We start from the raw sequence: 25,082 nt of genomic DNA, 5'->3' as shown, positions 1-25,082 counted from the left end.
ACTGCAGCTGTTTGCTGCATATATTTAAAGAGCTTTTAACTTGAACAGACTTTAAAAAAATAATGGACATTCTATACTGTATGTTAATTTAACTAGGTGGGCTTTCCAGCAAAGGCATGTTTCGATAAGCTAGAATTCAGATGAATACATCCTGAAAGACTAGCCTTGAATTGGTTTGCAGCTAGTTTCTAATATAGCACACAGGTAAGTATGGACAGTTTTGATGCTTGTGTGCACACCCTGCAGAAGCCTGGCATCAACAGAACATGAGAGACCCCAAATTTGTCTTTAAAGCCACCTTCCACACCAGTCAGACAGGCTGCTGGCAAACAAAAGCACTGAAAGAGCTGGTCGAAGTCACAGCAAGGTGGCTATTGATTATTTGAGAGAGGCCTTTGTGATTGTGGGAGGCTCTGGAGGAAGGGGAAGAAAGCAAATGCCACTCATTTTCAAATAAAGCAAAGAATATTTGGGTAACCTGGGAAAGCAGTGAATTCAATCATCTGAAAATTCTGCAAATCATCCCTGAAACCATGTCCTGACATATGAAAGAAAGGAAAAGAAGCTGACTGGGAGTGTAGACAGCACAGTTCTACGAAGGAAAGTGATGTCTGACCAACCTGACAGCATTTCATGAAGAGGTGACTGGCTCAGTGAGGGGGGGATGGCATTTGATTCTGTTTATCCTGACTTTACCAAGACCTAAAACCATAACAAAGGGTTAAAAAGCCCTCGTTTGGGGGTTTAGTAATGGACTAAGTGGCCAGTGGGGTGTAGTGAAAACTAGCTGAACTGTTGGGCTCAAGTTTGGAGCTGGTTGTAAAAAGTCTGTTGAATCTGACAGGAGCCTTGTGCAGTTCAGGAAGGGGAAGGACAAACTCATGCACAGAGGGAGGAACCACTGCATGAACCAGTAGAAGCTGGGGGCCAAACAGCTGGAAAACAGCTTTCCAAAAATGGTTCTGATGGACACCAAGCTGGGCATTGTTGGGTTTGAAGCAAGATAAGCACCCCGATCAGCTACAGCACAGACGGCTATCCCAGCCGTGCGGTCCATCTCCCACTGCATCAATGTGATGGATGGCGAAAATGGCGATTTATTTCGAGGAAACTTAACATTTTATAGCCTAGGTTCACTGTGTTACTCCCACCTACATATGTCACACCTAGGTGCTATTGGCTAATTACAAGAGGCCTAGCTGTCCTAAAGAGGGGGGTCTAATAGCTTCCCGTTACATCCCGGTATCTTCCACTCCGCTATGCCCTAAACTACAACAGGGCATGAGCCAGCAATGTGCTCTTGCAGCAGGGAAGGTAAATGTTATCGTGGGCTGCACCAGGCAGACTGCTCCCAGCAGGTCAAGGGAGATGATCCTTCCTCTCTGCTCAACCTTGGTCAGACAAAACTGGAACACTGAGTCCAGGGCTGGGTTCCCCAGTATGGACTTAATGGAGGAGTCTGTCGAAGGGCCACAAAGAAATGATTAAGTGATTGGAACACCCTTCAGATGAGCAGAGGCTGAGCAAACTGGGACTGCTCAGCCAGGAGCTGTGAAGAGTCAGGGGGATTTTATCAGTAACTAAATATTTGATGGGAGGGAGCAGACCAGACAGAGTCACACTCTTCGGTGCCCACTGGCAGAATGAGAGACAGTAGGCATAAACTGAAATAGAGGAAATTCCATAGATACTTAAGAAAAACAAGTTTTTGTGAGGATAGTCAGTTGCTGGGACAGGCTGTGGAGTCTCCATCCTTGGAGATATTTAAAACCCAAGTTGACATTACCCTGAGCAACCTGCTCTCACTGACCCTGCTTTGAGCAGGTAATTAGAGTAGATGATCTCCAGAGGCATCTTCCAGCCTCGGCTGCTCTGCGAGTCTGTGAAATATCATCAGTTTATAGCCTAAGCAACAGTTTCTGGAAGCACTCCAAGACAGACAACACCTCTTAGGAACTCATAATCCATCAAAAAAAGCCTCCATAGATTGACTTATTGCACTAGGAAAAAATGAATTCCTTGGTTACTATTTAGGGCTAAGACATTTTTCACTTTCTAGATAAGAATTTAACAGATAAGAAGCAAATAACCTTGGTGTCTACAGTAGGCAGATTTAGGGAAAAAAAACTCTGTCCACATTTTGAACAAGTCCTTGTTCAAATCACATCCTTCCTTCAGTTAAAGGGAGGACTATTGGTCAAGTAAACTTTGCTTCACATTTGCCTGCAACATGTCAAGTGCAAAATGAATCAATTCAGCAGTAGCAGCAGCTGGGAAGAGTTGGCAAAATGACTGTTAAATCAGCTTAAGAAAACATGCAAAAATTAGCAAGCCTTCTTGGGGGAGGAAAGGGCTTATTTAAAGTAGCTAAAGCAATGGATGTGCATGACTCAGAGAAATGGGAAAACGGCAAAAGGACTAAAGAGAAAATAAGAGAGCTGACAACAGCATTGGTAGAAAGAGTTTTGGCTTCACAATTCAGCTACTATTCCCCAAGAAAAATAGGTCTGTCCTTCCAAGATGAATGTTCACTATCATTCTTTCAAAAAAAACATAAAATATTTCCAATTATGGTTTTTAGCTGTAATAGTTGAAAAACATTATTAAGTTAGAAACTGTGCAAAACCCAGCAGTAATTCTGAATTGATTCTGTAAAGACACGTCTTGTTTTCTACAGGAAATACAGATGGACAACATAATCCAATAGATTTTCTTTCCCAAGGCAAAAATGTGCCTCAACTTACATTCTCTAAAGCTTCACATCAATCAGGTAATCGGGACAGAAACAGCACTTCACTGAGGATAACTTTGACTCCTAACAGAGGAATTTGATATAACTAAATACAAGTTCTACTTACATGCCCTCTAGAAAGTATCTTGATGCAAGCAACCTCTTTCAAATTTATGCTAGTATCACTGAGCCATCCTGTAGACAAGGATACAGGTATCATGGAACTTTAAACAGTTACAGGGTAAAAAAATCACATTTATAATGATTTTTTTTTTATTTATAAATATAAATTTGTTTACCGTAAGTTTCTTACGGTAAATGTTATACATTCCACTTTTAGATATCTGCTCCTAGAATCCACCTTCTATTTTCTAGTTTTAATTTCCCACCATGATTCTTGTTAGAGCTGTTTAAACTGATTTATTTAATTATTAGGAAGAACAGAAAGGTCAGAATCAAGCCTACAACATGCTTGTCCTTTACAGACTACTATAAAAGGAACTGTTCTCATGTTTTGGCGAGAAAACAAGAATTCGTTTTTGTGAAAAGTTACTTGGCTTCACCTTTGGTTTCCATTCAACATCCAGTGCAACCAAAACTTTCTCCTCTGTAAACAGAGTATAAGCAGAGCAAACACTTTAATCTGGATCTTCTGCATTTTTGGAGCGTGAATAACCATCAGTCCACCAAGCATTTATAAATGTGATCTTAGAATTCGGTGTAAAAATATACTGATCTCTATTTCCAGCATCATTGGCAGGGCTTGGAAGGGTGGGGCAGGGAATAAAATATGTACTAAATCACATGATAAGAAAAGGTCAGTGGTAAATAAAGGCAAATGAATAAAAGAAATACTGTTGTATTCTTGAAATCCAGTGCAAAATAATTTGGAGTTTCTTAAAATCTTCATTAAAAGCAGCACAAAAAAACACTAAACTGAGGGTTTTTTTGAGTTACTGAGCCTGTAAACATCATTTCCACAAGATTACCACAGGTTTGTAGCTTCTCAGTTTCCTCTTCCCCTCCATTCGATGAGCAGGTGCCTTGTTAAGTGGGCAGGATTGTCCCTGGGCAGTCCCACCTGGATCCTCTGTGGCAAGGACAGCCTCTGTCCCTCCTGCTCCCCCCAGCCCCAAACAGACATGCTTATGTTTTCCTTTCTTATTAGGTGATCAGCTTTGGAATGAGTCAGCCAGCCAGGCAGGGTAGCAGAGCCATACTTTCTAAGCAATGTGACAGGATAGCTTTATGTCTAACAGCATTTTTCCTTACATTGAAGAAATTTTTTATTGCTATCAACAGCACCAGAAATTTACATCAGAACATGTCACAGACAATTCACTATCCAGTAACTTCATGAGGTGCTCTTTATCAACTCCAAAAATGCTAACTATTTAATGTTATTAATATTTTAGAAAATACTGTGCTTGCATTTATTTTCCCCAAGCTTAGCAACAGCTAGGCAGCTTTGAGGTTTTTTCAGAGTGAAATACTTCATGAACAGTGTTTTCAAAATAAAAGGAGGGAGGAAAAGAACCAACACTGAGAGAACAAGGTGAGGGTATTGAAGCATTTGTGTGTGGTGAGCACGGAGAGGCTTAGGAGAGAGGAGGACAGATGAACAGAGACCTCAGATTTATAAACAACCTCTTTGATACACACACCATCAGCAGAGTGCGAGCTGTGTCAAAGTAGTAATAGATTTCACTGCAGAAATATTTCTTATGAGAAGCCTGTACCTGGTTAGGACCAATAAAGAAATCCTTTCTTTTTCTCCTTTCTTCCCCTCCCACCCCTCGGTTTTCTCCAGCCACTGCAGTCCATGACCTTCACAGGGAAGCGCTTCTGCTCTGACAACAGGCTGCAAACCTCCAAGGACTAGCAGTGCTTTCTGGGAGAGAAAACTGTTGCCTCACTCACAATCCAATCAAAACCTGAATGCACCAAGTGAAAAATAAACCAAGGACATCATTATTCTGTTTCATTGTGATTTGGCCTGCCTTCAAATCTCATACCCTGTATCTCTGAAACAGCAGCAACACCTCCATTAGCTGGGCCTTCCAACACTTTAATCCAAGTATCTTTCAGAATAAAAAGGCAGAAATATCAAATTCCAATCACCCTTTAAATTCCCTCAATTCCCCATGCTACAGAGAATTAAAGCCTTACCCAAGGATAATTTCCTGTACAAACCAGCGTGCAGGCACACTGATGCTCTGCCACGTAGGCAGGCACCAATTTCAGAACATGGCAAGCCCTGGGGTGGTGGGACAGGGAGGCTCCCCTGAGGGCATCCCATGCTCATGGCCACACTCCTGCACCCACTGCAGCTGATTTCTCACATGGGATAACAACATTCACCCTTTAGAAAAAACACAGATTATTGTGTGTCCAGATGAACAAAGCCCCCTCTTCTTTCCATGTTTATATTAAAAATATCAGATGCTGGCATTTCTGGTTTTACTGGCACACTTCTGAAGGCCATGAGACTCAAAGTTCTCTCAGACTTTATTGGCATCCAGAGAAATTAAGTGGTTAAAAGAAATAGGCCCAAAAGGTTTGATTAACCTAAAACTCATTTTCTCTCTCATTCTGGGGTGCTTGCAATACCTCTAGGTCCCCAGAGTTTCTTCAAAAGATTTTAGCAAAGGCAAGGTAAGCAAAATGTGATATTCTGGATCCACATTTAGGTCATTTCTACATGCTGAAGTTTTTTAAGTTTTCTTTTTTTTTTTTTTTTTTTTTCTTTTTAAGGAATCCTCAAACCATTGTTACTTCATAGAAAACTACTCTAGGGGAAAAAAACACACCCTTAGGACTAAGATACTTCTGTAATGGTTTCTTTGAGGAATCTTTACAACTGTATCTTCTTATTTTATTGTCTTTCTGCTGAAGATGATAATCCCTTAAAAGATCTTCAAGAAAGAAATTAGGTATAAATCTGGCATCTTAACTGTTATCTTGTATAAACATATCCAAAATTACAAGAACATATGCTTCTACTCACATAATACTATTTGATTCTCCTACACATACTCATAATATTTAAAAACTATATTTGCTCTTCAGGATAAAAGACTGCATACAACTGAAAAAAACACAACAGGTAGATATGGATATTTTAAAAATACAGAATTAGAGAAAGGACCAGAAAACCTCTCAAATAGCATCAGCTTCATGCTCTAAATAATATTCCATAATATGACTTGCAAGAAGAACTAAGAAAGTTTATGACTTCCTTAAAATTCAGCTTATCTGTCCTTCAAAACACATAATTAAAAATGTTCTGACTTGTTGCACATGTGGTAAGTAACCTAGAAGGGAAGTCTCTGTGGTCTCTGCAGCAAGTACTCTGACCCCAAACAACTCCTCTGTTCCACATGTTTTTCTGGGAAGATGAAGGATCTTGTTCCTTTGTGCAGCAAGGCTGGCAAGATGTTCTGGAAAGCCACACTCCACTAACCATTATTTCTGCTTTCCACAGAGCTCAGTCTTTGATAAGGCACAATTATTTAAAATTCCCAGTGCTGTTCTGCATCCCCTGACAGTGATACACACAAGTGCATCCCCTGCGACAGCAATGTGATGTTACAAAGTTCCACTAAATTTATTGAGAAGTCTTTATCCAGCAGTTAGCTATAACACAGTACAATGGTTATCCTCCTAAATGATAATTAAGCTTTGGGGTAACATTTAATTGAAAATGTACTGTGAAAATCAACAAGTCAGCTCTTTCAAATTGAGGCTGCTTGGTTCAAAATACCATTCAATGTGATTTTGTCTCACAGTAATCCATGACAAAAATATATGAGTCTAATCCTGTTTCCTCTGGAGATAATTTAAAAACACTTAACCCCTTTGAAAATTTGGTTTGTATAATTTCACATTATTAGTCAAATGGTTAACCTTTTTCTACAAATATTGTACCTTTTCAGTAATAAATAACATGATCTTATCAGTAACTATTCTATTAATAACATAATTGAATTCCTTTAAAAAAATAGTTGAAATTTTCACAGTGTGTACCATGCTCTTAGAATCCCATTCTTTGAATACATTTCCCTGATCAGTAACTGTGCTGGAAGGACCTGTGGGCAGCTGTGATGCCCATGGGCAGCCAGAGGAGCAGGGGTGAGGAGCAGACACCACGCAGGAGCAGACAGAGCAGAGCACCCTCCTGCACTAGCTCGGGTGTGACTTTCCGAGTCCTCTCCTTACAAACAAGATCCAAAGAAATTTGCTGCCATGCTCCTCCTATCTCCCTGTGTTGTCTTGGGCCACAGCAGATCATGTGGCCCAGCAGGAGCAGCCTGCCAAGGCAGCATTCCCCAGCAAGGTGTGTGTGTGTCACAGGGCTCCTTCTGGAGCAGCTTCAGTGTGACCCTGGTGCCCCACACACCCACTGAGCCTGAGCCCCCAGCCACACCCAGAGCAGGGCTCTGAGTTCAGCTTCCTCCACCAGGGATGCAGGGCACAGCCTCTGGGCTGGGCTCTGCTGCACAGTCATAGAGAATCTGACATCTGGGAATTCACTTCAGAAATCCCTGATCTGAGCTGAGGTGTGAACCTGGATGGACCCCTGCTGCAGTACATCCTCTAAGAGACCCCTTGTGGCCACCAACTTTCAGGCAGGATTAATTTCTTTTCCATGCTGGATGATTAATTCTATTTTTAGTCACTACTTTGTGCAAATCCAAGCAGAGAAAGAGGATGCTTGTGTGTGACTGCGAGCAGAATTTGGTTCCATGTCAAAATAAGGACACAGAAAGAGGATTATATCTGCTAGAAGGAAGAAAATACAGAGTCTGATACTGAATCCCCTAGGGAGACTGGCTTCTGAAATGAAGTTCCCAGTAATCTCATCTTAATTAAAACAAAATGAAATTTATGATATCTCATTTCCCCACCACTTTATTATTTAGGTGTCATTGTCAAAGACTCTGCAGAAATGGAGGAAGAGACAGCCGCTGCCCCAAGGAGTTTCCAGTCTGACTCAGGAAGAAGTAAACACTGAACAGCTCAGGAAAGAAAGTAAAGCCCTTGGCAATGAATAAATACCTTTGTATTTTCACAAAGGTCATTCTCAGCTAAAGTGAGATGAATCAGGGAATGAAGAACCCGTCTTTACTGCTGTGGCACAGGGGAGAACAGAATACAAAAGGGAAGAGGTGAGTGCAGGGGTTGATGAAGGGTTGAAGAGAGGCCATCGAGAAAATAGAAAGGATGGATTTAAAAAACAGTACAAAGGTGTAAGTGACCACTGTCACCTCTAAGAGCAAAAAGTTTTCATCCAACATAGCAAGAGAAGCAAAAGAAGCACAGGCAACAAGTAGGAGATGTGGCATGTCCTGAATGGAGGCAGTGGACAAATTTGGGAACATTATTTTGGGCACACCTTGTCACAAAGTGCAGATACAGGTTTATCCATTTTTACTGAAATAAAATTATAAAAAACACCCTTGAAAATATTATAGAAAATTATATAAAGAAAAATGTCACGCTCTTTAAAAGAGTGAGGATACAGCCGAGGAAATCCATTCAGCTAAATAACTCCCAAGAAGTGCCAGGACATCACCCTTTCATTTTAGATATGGACACAGTTACATAACATAATTTAGCAAGTGATTTAATAGCTCTTGTCATGAATGCTATTCATCTGTTACCTGCAACTCTGGTTTCTATTCATATTTTACAAAACCTCTATCACAACTATTTTTTTTTATTTGTTTCTTTCATCTACTAACCTTCTACATTTCCAGAGTGAAATTACAACTTTTGAACTAAGCAGCAAATATCTTTCCCCCTTACTTAGCAAGCACCTGCCCAACTTTCCTTGCAGCACCATCTCTTCCCCAAGGCTGAGGACAAGAAATCTGGGCTGATACTGGGATTCCCTTGGAAAAGGAGTATATAGAAAAGTGAAGAAAACAAATTCTCCTTATTCCTCTCCAAAGAATCCTCTTGCTATCCAGGACTAAAGCCTCTTGGGAGAAACCCAAGACATCTATTCCACCCAATTGCATCCCCAACATTTTCAGATGTCAAGAAAACTTTCTCATAATTATCCAGTCTGTGATAATGATGATCTCCCTGTTCTACCTTATTTGAACTTCTAGACTGTGTCCAATAAGTAAAAGGTGTTATCACCAAAGGAGTTCTTGAGGTAGTTCAAAACTGTCTGGAAAATTGATAGCTAATTAAATTTTCATTTATTACACAAAAAAACAAAGTGTGAGTTCATCTTGCAAAAAGGGAAAGCAAATATGGCATAAGACCATACCTGCACCTTGAAATTTTCTGTTTTAAACTTTCTTCCTGTTAAACAAAAAAATTAATCTTATTTGAGACTGTATTCATCACATGGACCATGCAGTCCATTACATGCTATGGGGATAAATGACAGCATGTATGTATTTCCTTGCCTCTTATGATCAGAAATTAGAGAAAAACAGAAATTCTATTATTGCAAAGGACTAAATTGAAAGTGGAAGAGCCAAAATAGATTATAAAACAGGGGGCAGAGACCACAGATTATGTCCAGACAACACTGACACTTATTTTTTCACTGGCACAATCTGTTCTGAGAGCCTGGGTGGGGGAGGAAGAAGAAAGATCATCTGGGAGCATGGTAGATGGATTTGAAAACTCTCTGTCATTCTTTCATTCTTGGCTCTCTTCAGCCTCCTGCTCTTGGCATCCTCTGTTTTTCTTCTTATTGCACATAAAGGTTCATTTTAAACCAACAAACAAGTGCAAGTCTGGAAAAGATGCCTGTTTTTTTTGGTGTTTTTTTTTTTTTTCTGGGAAGCACATGGGAGAGCTCAGCTGCTGCTTGCTTCGAACCAAGCTGACACCCCCTCGTTCAGCTGACACCAGACAGTTCAGCGACCAGAGAAGAGCTCTCTTACTCTGTAAGTTAATATTAGGCAGTGAAACTGCATATGCCATTAAAGTTCAAAGAAACTGATTACTCCTTTGATGTGTTGCCAAATGTTAGAATAATGACGCTATTTTTTTTCAAATGTATTGGTGTGTCTCCTCAATTCTCTATTTTTTAACCCCATGCTTTAATAACTGTTGAACTTCAGAAAGAAATGTGTTATTTTTCTTCAAAGAAGAGCTGGGTACTGTTTCAGGATTACTTCTTTTATATATAATGGAAAGGATATTAGCCCCCTATTAGAGACAAAAAAAAAAAAAAAAATCACTTTATTTCCCCCCTCAGGTGCTATCCTTCTTTAGACTTGGAAAATAAACATTTAAAAATGCATGCTGTTAGTGGGCTGTGCAGCACTACACTGCGCTGTCAAAGTGAATATTGTGATAAATTATGTCAGTCTGTTCATACTTACAATCATCTTCCACTTCCTCATACCAAAGCATGTGAGCAGACATGAAATCTCTCCACAAAACAGAGGAAAAAGAAAACAACAGCAAAATATTTCTTGGCAAAGTATATCCCAACTTTGCTGCTGCGGTAGTTTTTGCTGGTTTGTCCAGATGTGTCCCGGCAGGAGCCCCGCAGCCGAGCGGAGGGGAGGGCAGGGGTGCCCAGGGTGGGATGCTGGCAGGGCAGGGGTGCCCAGGGTGGGATGCTGGCAGGGCAGAGGTGCCCAGGGTGGGATGCTGGCAGGGCTGGCTGCCCGCAGGGGCTGCGGGCTCCCGGGCAGGGAGAGGCAGGGATCCTCACTTCCACCCAGCCGGCATGGGAACTAATGCCAGGGCTCTTTGGAGGCCCCTAAATGTTTCAAATTCCAGGACCTGCGCAGAAGCAATGCTCTCTGTGCTTCCCCCTCAAAACAAAGTTGATTTCCCATAATAGGACAGCCCATGCACTCGACATATAAGGCTCTGCTTCCAGGGTGGCATGGGCAATGGATTTAAATTATGTGCTGCAGCTTCCCGAGGAGCATTCAGGCTGCAAAGCGGGGTGCAGAGATTTACTGCTCCCTTTGTGCAGATCCCCGGAGAGCCCTATGAAACAAACTCCATTTCTTCCCAGCAAATGACCCCCGGCCCATCCCCTGGGACAGGTTCCTCTTTTTCTGGGAAAGGAGCAGCAACCCTCCCTGGCTTTTGGGATTTCAGCCTCCCTCCTGAGCAGGGGGAAAAAATAAACAAACACTAAAATAGTGTTGTCACCAAACTAAATGTGCAAATGCTAACGCAAGTTGTGGTAAGTCAGTAGCTGCTTAAACAGGAAAAAAAAAAAAAAAAAAAAAAAAGATATTGACTTACAACTGACCTTTTCCACTCCCTACAAAACCATGCAGTACTAATGCTGCACACAGCCCAGGAGATGCAGAGGAAGCACAGCAAGGAGTGTACACAAGCTGCCTATTTCTCTTCCTAACAGTGGGAACATCCCTTCACTCCCAAATCCCAAACAGGTGGGACCCAGCCTGACGCTCTCCCCCTCACTCAGTGCCAGGACTCTTTAGCTTACACAGGAAGGAAAAACAGGCGTCTACACAATACTTGGGAAAAGGACTGTGTCATCCTTCACCCAAACCCACATTTTTATAAGACTGTTTTCTACAATATGGACTTTGTACAGTGTGTATTGGCCTTTAGAGACAGGCCACATTAAATCATGTAAATGGTTTCATTTGAAAAGTCATTTGAAGAAACACTCTAATACTGTTCATTTTCATTTTTTAATCTATCCTTAAAAACCTGAAAAGTGGTGTTTTTCATTTTTAAAGCTTAATGTGTCTAGTGCTGATTACAAGTTTATAAGTAATTTTCTGGATTATACAGAAAAATAAACACAAAAATGAAGTGTGTAATAGAACCTTACAGCCACTGGCATTTTCTACACTGATAGTCAAATTAATACACTGAAGAACCTGGATGTACAGAACATGCCAAGAGACTCCTAAGGATTAATTTGCAGCCCACAGGAACTGCAAGTCATGAACTGATGTAGAAAATAATCTGAAGCAGAACAGAGCACACCGTAACAGCAGCAGCATTTTGATTATTTGAGGGAGAATGAGACTGAGAAAATGCAGGAAATTGTGCAAATCTTTTGTTTTAAAATATCTAAAGTCACCCTTAATAGTACATGCTGTCAATAACTGAGGCCCAATAACATATTTAAAGGCTACAAGTGAAAGTTACCTTGAAGGAAAATGATAGGAGAACTGTGATCCTCCTGGCTTATCTTTATTTCAAGGTGACAAACTTTTTCTACAAAACTTTTTAGGTGCATAAATCTTTTTCTAAATTTGATCACAGGGTCTCCATCTCAACAGAGACCTGTGGTCTGTTTCACACCCAGGTCTAGTCACAATCCACAAAAATTCATGTGGATTATTCATCCTCTCTGACAATCACTTTGAGACCATCAGAGCATATTTGGATCGGGCTTTACAAGAAATGCAGTGCTACTTCATATTTTAATCTGAAACAAAGCCCAAAAAAGTGTCTAGTGGCAATATTTACAATAACTTACATATTTAACAACCTTTCACATGCAGGATATCCATATTTGCTTCCTCTCCTTACACTGGGGGTGTTCAAAGCTCTGGTGGCCTCAAGAGAACACCTAATTCATTCACAGGAGGGCAGACAGCCTACAAACAATCTCCCTTCCTCCTATTGATGCTCCTCCAGTCAGTTGGAAAAGAGTAAAACTTTGCTGGGCCACAGAGAGAAATATCAAAAGTCAATGTTCAAATGTACTGGGTATTTTGGTTGGGTTTGGATTTCTAGTTTTGGTGGTGGTGGTTTTGGGGGACTGAAAAGAAATTGAGAGGCTCTTAAAAACTTAATACTATTTTCAGCAGCTATGAATGCTGTGACTGCCTAACCCAGAGAAACATCCAGGCTACTGAAGTTGTTTCAAATGTATTTTTTAGTGCCCACTAGCTGCACTTAGATCGCAGGGATAGCCTGAAGTACTTTGACACACCAGATTTTGTTATTTTTAGGGTCTTTTTGCTCTATCTTCAACAATAGAAAGCAAGGCAAAGCTTCTCTGTAGCTTTATGTCAGATAATTACTGTATGCTTGATAAATGTTGGTGGTCAGGGACCACCTGCCTCACTCTCCCTTCCACATGCTGCAGGTAGCAGGCTCTGACCTCAGTGCTTGGAGGCTACAGTGCCTGTGCTGCAGGACAGGAAAGGAACAAGCTTCAAAATCACAGACAAGTTGGAAAATGTAGAAAATCTGGAATCATAAAAATGGGTATTTTTTTTTAGTGATTGCTGTAAGCTATAGTTTAATGTTGCCTTACTCTTCCACAACCGATAATGGCTTAAATGAAAGAAAATTGTCATCATCACAAAAATAGTCTGGGTGACTTTCAGCCACCCATTAACAAAGGTTTTACACAGAGGCTGTTTATTTCCCTGCTTGAGAAGTCCTTTCAAAGCCCAAGTATTGATAAACTTGAAAACATCTCCTTTCTAATGCCATGAGTGTGACAGTAATGCAGAGCTGGAGAAAACGCCGAGGAGGCCAGCAGCTATGTGGAAACAAGGACAACAATAAACTGCCTGTTCAGAAACCATTTAGGGGATTGGGTTCAGCACATGTCAGCATGACTATAGAAAAGAAACAGATTTCAACATCCAAAGTTGGCAGCCACATTTATTGTCTCAGTAAGCTAAACCAGAGGAAGGTTAGGACTTGAGGACAATGGTCAAACCATGGACTGGACATGGGAACCAAGTTCTCAGTTCTCTAGCTCTTCTGTACCATAATAAAGGGCTGCATTAAAATTCAGGACTTCTCTGTCAGGGAAAAATAAAAGAACACGACTGGAAAATGATGTTTTTGACATAATTGATATGGGAGGAGAGGTCCCCAGTTCAACATAAATAAATCAAACAACTTCATGTTAACAACCTCCACAGAGTAACAAATCTACCATCTCGCTGTAATTTACTAGGACACAAGCACCTCACAAACCCCCAACAAAGCAAAGCACACCATATTGTCATTTGTAGCATCTATCTCCTCTCCTGTTAACAGATAAAACAAGAAAATAACAAATAGGTAGCATGCTGCACAGAACTGATTTACAAACCTCTTATGACTTTTTAAACATCCCAGTGGCACATGTTGTTTGCCAGTACAACTCAACATCAGGCAGAGCGCTTACAGCATAAGCCTAAGACAGATGATATTTTGATTATGATTTCAGAAAGCATTTCAACTTTTATTCCACCCTGTTTTTAAATCACTGCCAATGCTGACCTAAAAAAAAATAAAAAATCAAGGCAGTCCGAGCCTGTTGCTCGGTTCAGCCATTAAGCCCATAACAAGATGTCTCTGTGCTCTTGCCAGTATTTGCAAATCTATCACATCTATCTGTGTGGGAAGAAGTGCTGAGCTCCAGGGACTATGGGACTGATGTGCAGGGAGAACTGGGATGGGATTCTTTCAAGCACTAATGTGCAGCGTGGGTTTCTGCCCTGGTGGTATATTGGCTCTGATTCTTTTTATTATTCACTTCCTGTCATGAAAAGAAAAACAAAACAAACACAAACCACTTGCATGTCAGCATCAGAGGGAAAAGAAAAAACATCTTCGACAGCTTTATCACCACAGAAGTAAACAGGCAGCTTCTGATTTTCCTGTGAAATCAACAAGGAAAAAAAGAAAAGAATTTTTCCAATGTGAGCCATTGAAAAACTTCTCTCTTTTGTTTCACAGCCTATTTTTACTTCAAAAAGGAATAAATCATAGAGGATTTAATGCAGGTTGCAAAACGGTTCTTTTTCTTGTTTATTTGATCTGTCGAACAGAAAATAAAAGACAAAAAACTTCAAATCAAAAATAAAACCCAAAAACTTGCTCTTATCTCTGAAAGAAGTAGTAGCTTTTGGCTTCCAAAGTAAAATATATTAATAAAGTTTATAGTCATAGAATCAGTAGTCAATACAATACAAAGCCCTCTCATATGCAAGGTGGATAAAAAATATATATATAAATATATATATATATTTTATATATATATATATATGTATGTATACATTTTATACCATGAAACACTTCTGTTTGAAAACATGCTCTAGCATATGATCCAACATATTGGTTCCCTGCTGTTTGTGCTCTCCCCAGGAAAGCTCTCTGCCTCATGTCCTGACCACTGGGAAATAGGGGTTAATCTTTCTTGCAGAGCCTCTAGCAAAAAGAAGGGTGGGCTCACTTGGTGCTAGTTCAACATAAAAAGTAACTCTCAGAAAACAATCACTATCCGTTCTGGAGAGCTTCAGCTAAAGAACAACAATCCATTTCACCTAGTGGATCTGCCTTTGGTGCGAAGTCCCAAGCAGGTTTAGCAGGAAAGCAATGTCCATGCTTTGTATAGCTTTATTCTCAAACCCTGTCAATTCTCCAGCTTTCAGACATTTTCAGCCCAGCAGAAATGAAATCAGTCTTTACTGGGGTCAGTTGGACCAGACTACTCAGAAGATATACTGAGGCACCCAAAAGAAAGTGTAAAAAAGGATAACAAATTATATAAAACTACTATTAAGAGTACAAAGAAGAGAAGAGAAAGAAGATTTTAATTACTGATATATACAAAGTAGGAATCAAAGTAATAAAGAGGAATTAGAATTACTCATCTATATCTATAAAAAATTGGTCTTAATCATTCCAGAGAGGCTGATATGACCAGAAGGGAGATCATCTTATTAACTAGTATTTCTTTCTCTAGATTTAAGCATGTAACTCACTCCAATCACCAGGAGCATCCCACATAAGGCACAGAAAGGATCCTGAAAGTGATCTGTAAAGTGTCTGAGTACCTAAAACAGGCTCCTGCCTTGGCAGGGGGGCATCTTTCTCTGGATTTGTTTTGTTGGTTCACCCTTGGTTGTGTGTTCAGACCATGAAAGGCCAAGGTCAGATTGTCCCTCTTTTCCCTGTTTTCTCAGTGTCCACAGGAAGAAAATCTGAGTCCCCAGACCAGTAGTGAGACACAGCACAGGAGGTCCCCTGGTTGGGCAGAAAACTCCTTGGTGCAGTTATTTTCTCAGGGTGGGTCCAAAACATGTGAAATTCACCCAATTCTTACTGCCATTACACCTCACCCAAGGGAAGACTCTATTCTGAGTCACCAAGGAAGGAATCCCAGCCTCTACAATGTTTACATGCAGCTGGTAACAACTTGATTACTTGCATCACACCTAAATGGTGAAATGTTAACCAATTTTTATACACACACGCATTTGCATGCAGGTATGTCACAGACAGAGCAAGTGCACTCACAGACAAGTAGTGGCAATAGTAATATATGCATGTGCATATTTAATACTTCTTTTAAGAGGACCTGATTTCACAAAGTTGAAGACAATTATAAAACCTCATCAGTGAGAAGAAAGAAGTTAAACAGAGAAATGTGAACGATAATTGGAAGATGTTTGAAAACACTGTTTAGGCCTACATGTCATTACTAAGAAAAGTTTCTCTGGTTGAAAACAAACAACTGCAAACAAAAACAAATTTAGTCTAGAAGGGAAGCAGGTATTTAAAAAACAAAAGCAAACACAATATGTAAGGAGCAGAGGAAAAAATGCCAAGCTGATTGCAAAGAATATCAATAGGAGGTAATTATGAATCAGAGTCAACAATCCATACGTACGAGACAGAGAATTCACCCAGGTCTGCAGGGAAGCTGCATCAGCTCTGCCAAAGACAACTCAAGGTCACTTTGCAGAGCAAATGTGCTGGCTGCTCACATAAACACAGTTTTCTTTAGGGAAACACAACTTGAGCGCCAGCCGCCTGCACTACCCCAGTCGCCCCATCACAAACTCGCCTGGCTTTACTCTGCTCCAGCCAACGTTTCAGCTCTGTCCAGCTTTGACACAACACTTTATGAAAGCCACAGAGAAATTGCAAAGCACTTAGAATCACAAATATCCAAACAGGAGGTTCTCTCTGCAGAGAAAGACTGAGGCAACTTCACATATTTAGTCTGGAAGGAAAAGGCAAAGAAGTACATAGCCGCTGCCTTTCAGCATCTAGACACAGCAACACCTCGTTATTTTTCATGTATTCCAAGGAAAGGGACATAATTTGGGTGAAATCGACTTAGATTTGATGTAAGGAGAAAACTGTGGGAGTATCAAGTTACTTACACATATGAAAACATATACACACAGAGGTCATCAAGTCCTTTTAAGCTGAAGCTTGTAAGGAAAACTTATAACAAATTTTTCAAGGATAACAAAGTGTGTTTGATCTATCTCAACCCTTCAGCAGATGAAATCTAAGTGCCTTTCATCTCTGTATTTCTGTAACTCTCTGACATAAGATTTACAGACTAGATAATATAACCAGTCATACAGAGTTCAAGTTTGCATGCATCTCATCTACAAAAAAATTGTGTTGTGAAAGGAGAGCAGCCCGATGGATACAGGAATACACAGTGACAATCTGGAAACCTAAATTTTATTAACAGTTCTGCCAGTCACTCATTGACCAATTTTCCCTTTTTTCCCCCTTTCCCACATAAAAAACAACACAAGCTAAACAAGTGCTGCTAGTCTGCTTAATTATTGTTTGAGAGAGGTGACAAACTGTTTAAAGTACAGGACTATTAAGGGGCTGTGTTTTAATTACACTGATTTAATCCTAAACCTCCCTGGATGACAATTGCTCAAAGCCTAAGTTACTGTGGCAAAAGACTGTCACATTAAATCTGTGAAGACTGGGCTATTATGACAGCAAATTATGATGACAAAATTCTGTTAGTTCAAGTCTAATGAAACATTACTGCACACACCAGGATGAATGTTAAATTATTTCTGTGCAGGTCTAAATGCAGGTTAGTACATCAAGATGATGGCAAACTGAAGTTAATGCAAGCCTGCAGAGATGACATTACAAATGGCAAGATGATTGCAAAATGATGCTGCTGCAAGTGAACTGTGATTAAAAAATAGGTTTCTAAACAGAAAAATGTGCTAAGTGAATGTAAAAATAAACCTACAGAAAATAAAACCAAAGACATTTTACTTAAAGCAAAAGACATACTGGATAAAATTAGTGCTGCAGACCAATTCCTAGCCAAACTGGCCAACACTGATTAGGAGGGCACAAAGCCAGGGTGAGACTGCCTTACAAGTAACTGCCAATAAATTCTGAGTAATGGTATCACTTGGACATTTTTTTTTCCCACTAAAAGGATGCAATTGACTCTGTAGAAGCATAAATAATTTTTGAAAAAGTGCTCAACATTATTATCCTATGGAAGAACCTGGTTTGATCAGGAAATTCCTTCTTAAATTTAATCTTATTGATGTTTTTCTTTCTTGTATTCTGGCAAGGTTACTGGTACATGTCCAGAACCAGATTACTCATCAGGACCAAAAGAAATTTGTCTACTCTCAGGTAAATTCAAATACATAGAGTCCACAGCACTGTAAGATTAAGGAGATTAGATATTTAATATGCACAGTGCTCATAATATTTTAATGTGATTAGATCAGTAACACCAAAGATCTGCTAAGTATATTTCCTTAGAGCAATGTTCGATTATTACTTCTAACATATGAGGAAAACACAATTCAAAACCTGAAAAAAATTCTTCTATTTTCTTTCTGCATTTGAAGTCTTTCCTCCTTGCTATAATATCTCTATCTGGTAAATACAAGAGGTACACTTCATGTCTATTTTGGCAACAGCAGGTACTCTGTGTCTTTTCAAAAGACTGGTGTATCTATCCATCTGTCTGACTGTCTGTAATGTTTTCCATCTTATTATCACCCAAAATATGTGATACTCAGGTCCTGATGAATTCCACTGGTGAACTGAAGTACTTTGTTTAAATAACAGGCTTTGTCAAGTAGTTTAGGTAGTGCCTGACCTTTAGGTTGAAAACAAGCATAATTTTAACTTATCTAGTAGAGAAAAAAATGAAAAATTCTTGAAAATTTATAAGTTTTTACTGGGAAAGCTACACATCCTATTCAGCAAAATAATAGAATGGCAAAATCTCACTAAAAATAAATAGATCTTAATTAGGTAATTTATTTCAGAGATAAGTACAAAGTGACTCATGCTTTTTTTTTTTTTTCAGATTTTTCTAAATAGTTCCACAGCTAATAAATTAGTACTCAGAGTACAGAAAAGGAGATCAAAATGATGGTTCAGAGCTCCAAGTCACTCTGATTACAGACTGAAATTTGTAGGAGCCATTATCACTGCATACATTACATTAAAATTCATGTAGCTTTTCTGGAGACACACATACATTCCACCTGAAGGCATGGACTTTTTAGAAGACTGGGAAATCACCACTTCCAGCTACTCACTAATCTGTCTGTTGGCATGGAACCTCTGCCAGCTGAATTTACCTGTGAATCTGAACTGAGCACAGGAAAGAAATCACAGACTGAAGTAATAGAAGATGAACCATATAGTGCTCCCTCACTCCCTGATGATTTTAATCTTACTAAATACACTCATTCCAGTGAAGATGCACACTCTGATGGCAGTAAAATCTGTAAAACTTACTGACCTCAGTGATTTTGAGTGTGTCTTTTATAACAGAGAAAAGAACAGATGATGGGAAAAATTACTAATGTTTTTTGAAGCTTGAATGATAAGCAACAGCAAAGTCACTTTATTATAATGACAGAGAGAAGGTCCAAGTAGTTTGAAACCTAAAAAGTCTATTCTCTAAGGAATTATTTCAAACCTGAATTGCTTAAAAATATTTAATTTCCTCAATGCACCAATTACAGGTTGGTTGTTTAGAGGCTTTTTTTAGCCTGTTAGTTGCTTATGCAGCACGTATGCAAAATGCTTAACACATTAGACCTGTGTGTTGACAAAAGTCCAAAGGGATTGTGTGTTTTAGGTAAACAACTGCTTCCTTAAAAGCACTTCATGTAAGTTTGAAAATATAATTTAGATCAGAACCAGAACAGCTTGGTTACTAATATGAAAAACAGAATTTTTTGCAGTCTCTATTACAGATCCACTAACATATAGCCTGGGCACCTACCTTCACAGGGCTAAAATGCACCTCAGACTATTTTTATGCAATAAGTCTTGGCTAATGCTTGTTACTTAAGTACAATTAGATGATATATTAACATTAGAGAAAGTGGGTTAATTTTAAAATTATCTGAAATTCATCAGTCCATGGAAGATAGAGCAACATATCCCATATGGAGGAAAACATCAACACAAGGATTCAGAGAACAAAGTATTGATCACAGCCTCTGCAGCCTTTATGACAGCTGCAGATGACTAAATTTATTCAATATTAGTTTAGGTGCTTGGTGGTAATTTGCCTGGCCTATACTCATTTCTTCTTAAAGGCACAAGCCTTCTATTAATCTTGGGTTAGAACCATCAGCCCCAGCCAGAACTTCCAGTCACTGTGAAACATTTTAAATGGCCTGTGCATAAACACCTGATTTATTCCCTACTAATGCAGCACAAATATGACTTCTTCTTTCCTTTTTAAAAACTGGAAAAAATATTTCAGATGAAAGCACCCTGTCACTCTTTAATCACTCCATTTATTTATTTTCCCTGTTTGATAAATATATCCATATAAAACTTCTCAAAAAGATGTACTTGACCAGAATGCAGATGCCACTACAACTAAAAGAAATATTTTTAAGCCAAAATATACAAATAGACTTAAAATGATTTAATGATGGTGATACATGTTTCAAGTATAAAATTCATCAGATAACTGAATAAGTACTTCAGTTACTATGTAAAGCTGTTTCAGCATCAGCTGGGTAAAAACCACCAAATGCAATGCCCATTTTTTAAAAACCTCTTCTAGAACTAAAACCCAATATGTCTAATTATGGTACCAGTCTAATTTTCAGAAATTGCAGTAAGAATTGAATTAACAGGCACAGATTTGAGTTAATGGAGAAATGTATTTTACAGGGGCAATCACATATCATCTGTCTGGTAGGGTTCTTTGAACGAATCAGTGCACACACAGTCAAGGGAAACCTGGTTTATGCAATTTAAAGAATTCTCAATCCTGCCTCATTAAAGAACTTAGAGAAAAAAAGGTGTCATAGGATAAGAGATCCACTTTCATAAACAACCAAATCATTAAAAGACAGGATTGCCAAAACCATTCAGCTTTCTCAAATGTGTATCACAGGTCAGAGCCAGGACTGGTCAACATACACTGATTATCATTACATGGATCTAGAAAACAAAGGTAACTCCCAAGTTTCCTAATAGTGCTGAGGTATTCAGGGAAATGAAAATGAAAGTTGGCTGCAGAGAGATGCAGAAGAGCCTCCGAGTGTCAACTGGGCAATAAAAAAGACAGATGAAATTCAATATTGAGAATATGTGGGGGGAAAGAAATCTCAAATTTACGTACTCAGCATGAGCTCCGAACTAGTTATTACCACTCAGGAAAGAGATCCTGGAGTTATAAAAATGTCTATGGAAATACCAACTCCATCTTAGAAGCTGTCAAAAAGCAAATCAAATGCTGGCCATTACTATGACAGAAATAGAGAGCAACATACAAAATATCATTATGGTATTATTAAAGTCTTCAGGTGTTCACACTTTGAATACTGTGGGCTGTTTTGCTTCCTCTATCCCTAAAAAAGATAAAGCAGGAATAGCAAGAACAGAAATGATTGAAGGCTAAGGAGAAATGGCTTCCATGTAAAGAATGACTACAGAAGAATCTTCAAGGTAAAGTATGGGGAGGGTGAATGAGCACACAAGTCCTTTAAACCTGAGAAGGAATAAGAGATTGCCCAGGGGATGCACACCAACCAAAGGAGCACAGCACTACAGACTAATCACTAAACCATGCTAGAGAGGGGCTGAGCCCAACAGGCAGGTACAACTCCAGGAAGAGGGTCCTGGCACCATCCCTGACAGTTTTCCAAAATCATCCTCTAAATGTACAGTGGACAAAAAGAGCCAACCCAATTCTGGGCTTCCCCATGTGTGCTGGGAGCAAATCACAGGGGCTGGCTCTGCTGCTACAGGAACCTGTGGTGTGTTGGTGCCTGAAGGGCTGTGAGCAGTGCTGGCCTCTAGGAGGATGCTGTGGAGATACAGAAGAGCAACTGGAAACAATCAGTGGGCTGGAGCTCACTCAGTGACCTGGGATGCTTCACTTTGTAGAGGAGAAGGCTCAAGGGAGATAGGACTGAGTATTGAAAAGCCTGAAGGAGTAAACAAGCTGAATAAGTATAATAAATTAGTTACTAAACCTGGTAATACAACAACTTGGTATAGGATGGACAATTGATTTAAAAGACAAAAAGAAATATTTCTTCAGCCAGTGGGCTACCTGCATCTGGATTTTGCTGCACAAGGAGTTTATGGAGGCAGATGTTTATCAGCTGGTTTAGAACAGTTAGACAAATTGATGTAAGAGAAGTCTCTAAACAGATGCTAAAAATGAATGGGGCAGAATTTAACCTCTAGCATTTGTAATACAGTGCTTGCAGGTGCTGTGGTAAGATGAGAAAATGGATCTCAGAATGTGTCCAGGTTCGTTGCTCTCCCTGTCATCTCCTGTTGCCATTTCCAGGAGAAATAATCCTTGGCTTGATGTACCATTGTTCTGACCCAGCAGGACATTTTGTATGTACTTGAGTTTCAGGGTAAAGTAGACTACAGCTGAACATAGCTGAGGTGTACTAAGCTGATGGGTCTTTAGAGAAGAAGAACAGAGAACAATTTTTCACTGTCTCTTTTAGTGCAAGAGCTGGACAGAAGAGATAAAAAAAAAGGAAGAAAATCAGCAAGTGACTGGTTCAAAATAAGCAACAAGAAATATGTCTTCACCCTGTGAGTAGCACAGGACAGGTCTCTGCTGCTGGATGATGTGGATGCCAAGGGTCCATGTCACTTGGCTACCCTGGGAGCCAGGTACCAGCAGAAATGATTCCTTGGAACCAGCAGGAGTGGTCTGGCTGTCAGGTGTCCTCAGACAACTCCCTCCAGACACACAGGCATTTCTTAAAGCAAAAAGGAACTGGACACATCCCCTACCTGTGCCCCACTTCAAGCACCAAGGAACCCTCTGCAAACAGCATTACAGCAGTTCTTTTCACACCCACAATGCAGTCATTTCTTTATCTCCTCTGCCCCAGTGCCTCTCAGGCAAAATTCTGCTGGTAAGCTTTGATGGGAACAGTGCAACACAGGTTAAATCACTGGTATTATTCTTATCTTTTGTGGTTACAACCACCCCTGAATTTAATAGTGTTGCATGTTTTAGTACAGCAGTGTTTGCATGACAAAATATTAGAGAGCTTTCCACCTTTTTAACATATATCCTGCTTTCAAGGGTTTATAATTTAGCTGAGAAAATGCTCACAGCTGAAGATCAGCATTCAAAGTCTCAGTGTGGAGGCAGCATTTCATTTCAGTTGTGAGAGGGAAAACAGTATGTCATTTTTATAACTATCAATAGAAGGCTTCTGTGGGGTTTTTACTTCCTGGATTTTTTTTTCCTGTTCTAAGACATTTTCCTGTTTCAAGTTAAGCAACTGGATGTATTAATAAGTGACAATCATTGATCTCAGCATGAACAAGAGATAACTGTCTTTAAAAAAAAAAAAAGATGGTACAAAATCAGTGTACATTTTCCACAGCTTTACATGAAACACAAAGATCCAGTTCTGTAAAGCATAACTACATAGTCATCACTCCCATGCAGTGCTGACAAAACTGTGAAAGGTTTTAAACATTGGGTTCATACTTTTACATTCAGGAGAAAAGATAGATACTAACCATAGGGATATGTGTAAGACAGAGGAATTCTTAATTTATCATTTCCAAAAATCTTGAAAGGAATGAAAAATGTGTTCTTTACTTTAGAGAATTCATGGTTTAAAAGAGGATACCAGCCTTTCCAAATCTCAAGTTTGTTGGCTGTTTTCACTGATACGACTTCAGAAATATTCACTAATTATGTAGTTGTTTTATCAAAACATCTTGTTTATTAACATAAAATTTTAATTTCTTCTCATTTCTTCCTACCTGCAGATATACAGAGAACTGGAGTTGTCTGCAGTCCCAAAACATGCATCACACACACATACATCTCTATGGAATTCAATTCCTGGCATGGGTGAATAAGAGGTTAATTAATTTTCAATATCTATCACCAGAGGTACTGAAATAATAAAATGTTCTACTTTACTTAAGCTTGTGTGCCATTCCCTGCTCTCAAGAGCTTCATTAGAATGTGAGAAAGCAGAAGGAAATTACCACATATTGGAAATAACCATCCCTACAGATTAAAAAAATTCACACTGAACAGAAAAAAAACAATAAATACATTTGGGTATGTATATGCATATTCACAAAGAAAAATAAACACATACAAGCAAATATACACAGCTTTAGTATTATTTTAGAGGAGATACATGGATGTGGAGAGTGGAAGGAAAGGGTAAGTGTCCAGGATTCATTACAAGAGGGAGTTTGACAGAAATAGGATAATTGCTATACCTAGTTCTAGAATGGGTTTCTAGGCAGCTTAGTTTAAATGTTTCTAGAAATAAGGGAAAGCTTAAGACCACAGCAGTCTTCCACGGAGCCACAATACACAAGAGTGGGCCTGGGCTTATTCCACTACGGGCTGTGCAGGAAGGTGTGTTTCCTCCTGGCTGACAGCCTGTCCAAAGCAGTGCAGAGCTTCCTAAGGCACAGCCATCAGCCCAGACACAGTTTGGTGATGGGGAATGCGAGTCACGAGCCGCTGCATGTGCTCCTTGTGCTGACAGCTCTTAATTTCATTTCTAGGGAAACTCCCCATCCATCAGTCTTTGAATTGTCTGTGCCTAATCCTTATTCAGGAAACATGCCTTGACATAATCAACTTTATCAATTATTGCACAGTAGCTAATCTCTTGCTACAGAAGAAAGCATTGAGAAGGCGTGATGGCATTACTCTGAGAATACTTCACCTGTCCCCTATATCATTTCTAGACTTAATAGCCTCAGAACTCAATCGAGTTCTGAATTTTCACTGATGGTCTCCACTGGGGCACTATTACCAGATTACTCCCATGATTTGATGACAGGATACTTTATAAACATACACAGTTGCTTGAAAGATATTAATTGCAATGTATGCTCTTCTTGCCAGCAGCAATCTCAAAATTAAATCCCCTCAATGCTGTTTTCATACACACAGATATCATTAGAATATTCTCATGGCAGCCTGCATCAGCAGTGGTGTGCTCAGCTTTCAAGTGAATTCCATGGTCCCTTCCAGTTATCTGGGGGCTGCATACACAGGGGAATTTGTGCAAGGTAAGGCTGCATTTGAATTTACTGCTCAGCAATTGCTGCAGATAACTGCTCATGTGCACCACCTCGTGTGAGGAAGCTCTTCTGCCTTAACACAGAA

At 39.6% G+C, this 25,082-nt stretch overlaps 1 protein-coding gene across 11 annotated transcripts in view; it reads right to left on the bottom strand.

The window, feature by feature from the left end:
• DMD (dystrophin) overlaps positions 1–25,082 on the bottom strand; it is a 1,134,919-nt gene that overhangs the window by 954,380 nt on the left and 155,457 nt on the right. The window contains exon 1 of one of the 11 annotated variants that reach the window (XM_015620905.3): positions 10,084–10,417. The exons of the other annotated variants lie outside the window; for them this stretch is intronic. Within the exon in view, the coding sequence (XP_015476391.1) occupies positions 10,084–10,126 (43 nt within the window). The 5' untranslated portion in view covers positions 10,127–10,417. Of the gene's footprint in view, positions 1–10,083; positions 10,418–25,082 lie in introns of those variants that run through there. 11 annotated transcript variants of the gene reach the window in all.

This window comes from Parus major, chromosome 1 (genome assembly GCF_001522545.3).
Source record: "Parus major isolate Abel chromosome 1, Parus_major1.1, whole genome shotgun sequence".
In the NCBI taxonomy this organism is placed as follows: domain Eukaryota; kingdom Metazoa; phylum Chordata; class Aves; order Passeriformes; family Paridae; genus Parus; species Parus major.
The sequence above is the reverse complement of the archived record's forward strand: the minus strand, read 5'-3'. Positions and strand labels throughout refer to the sequence as shown.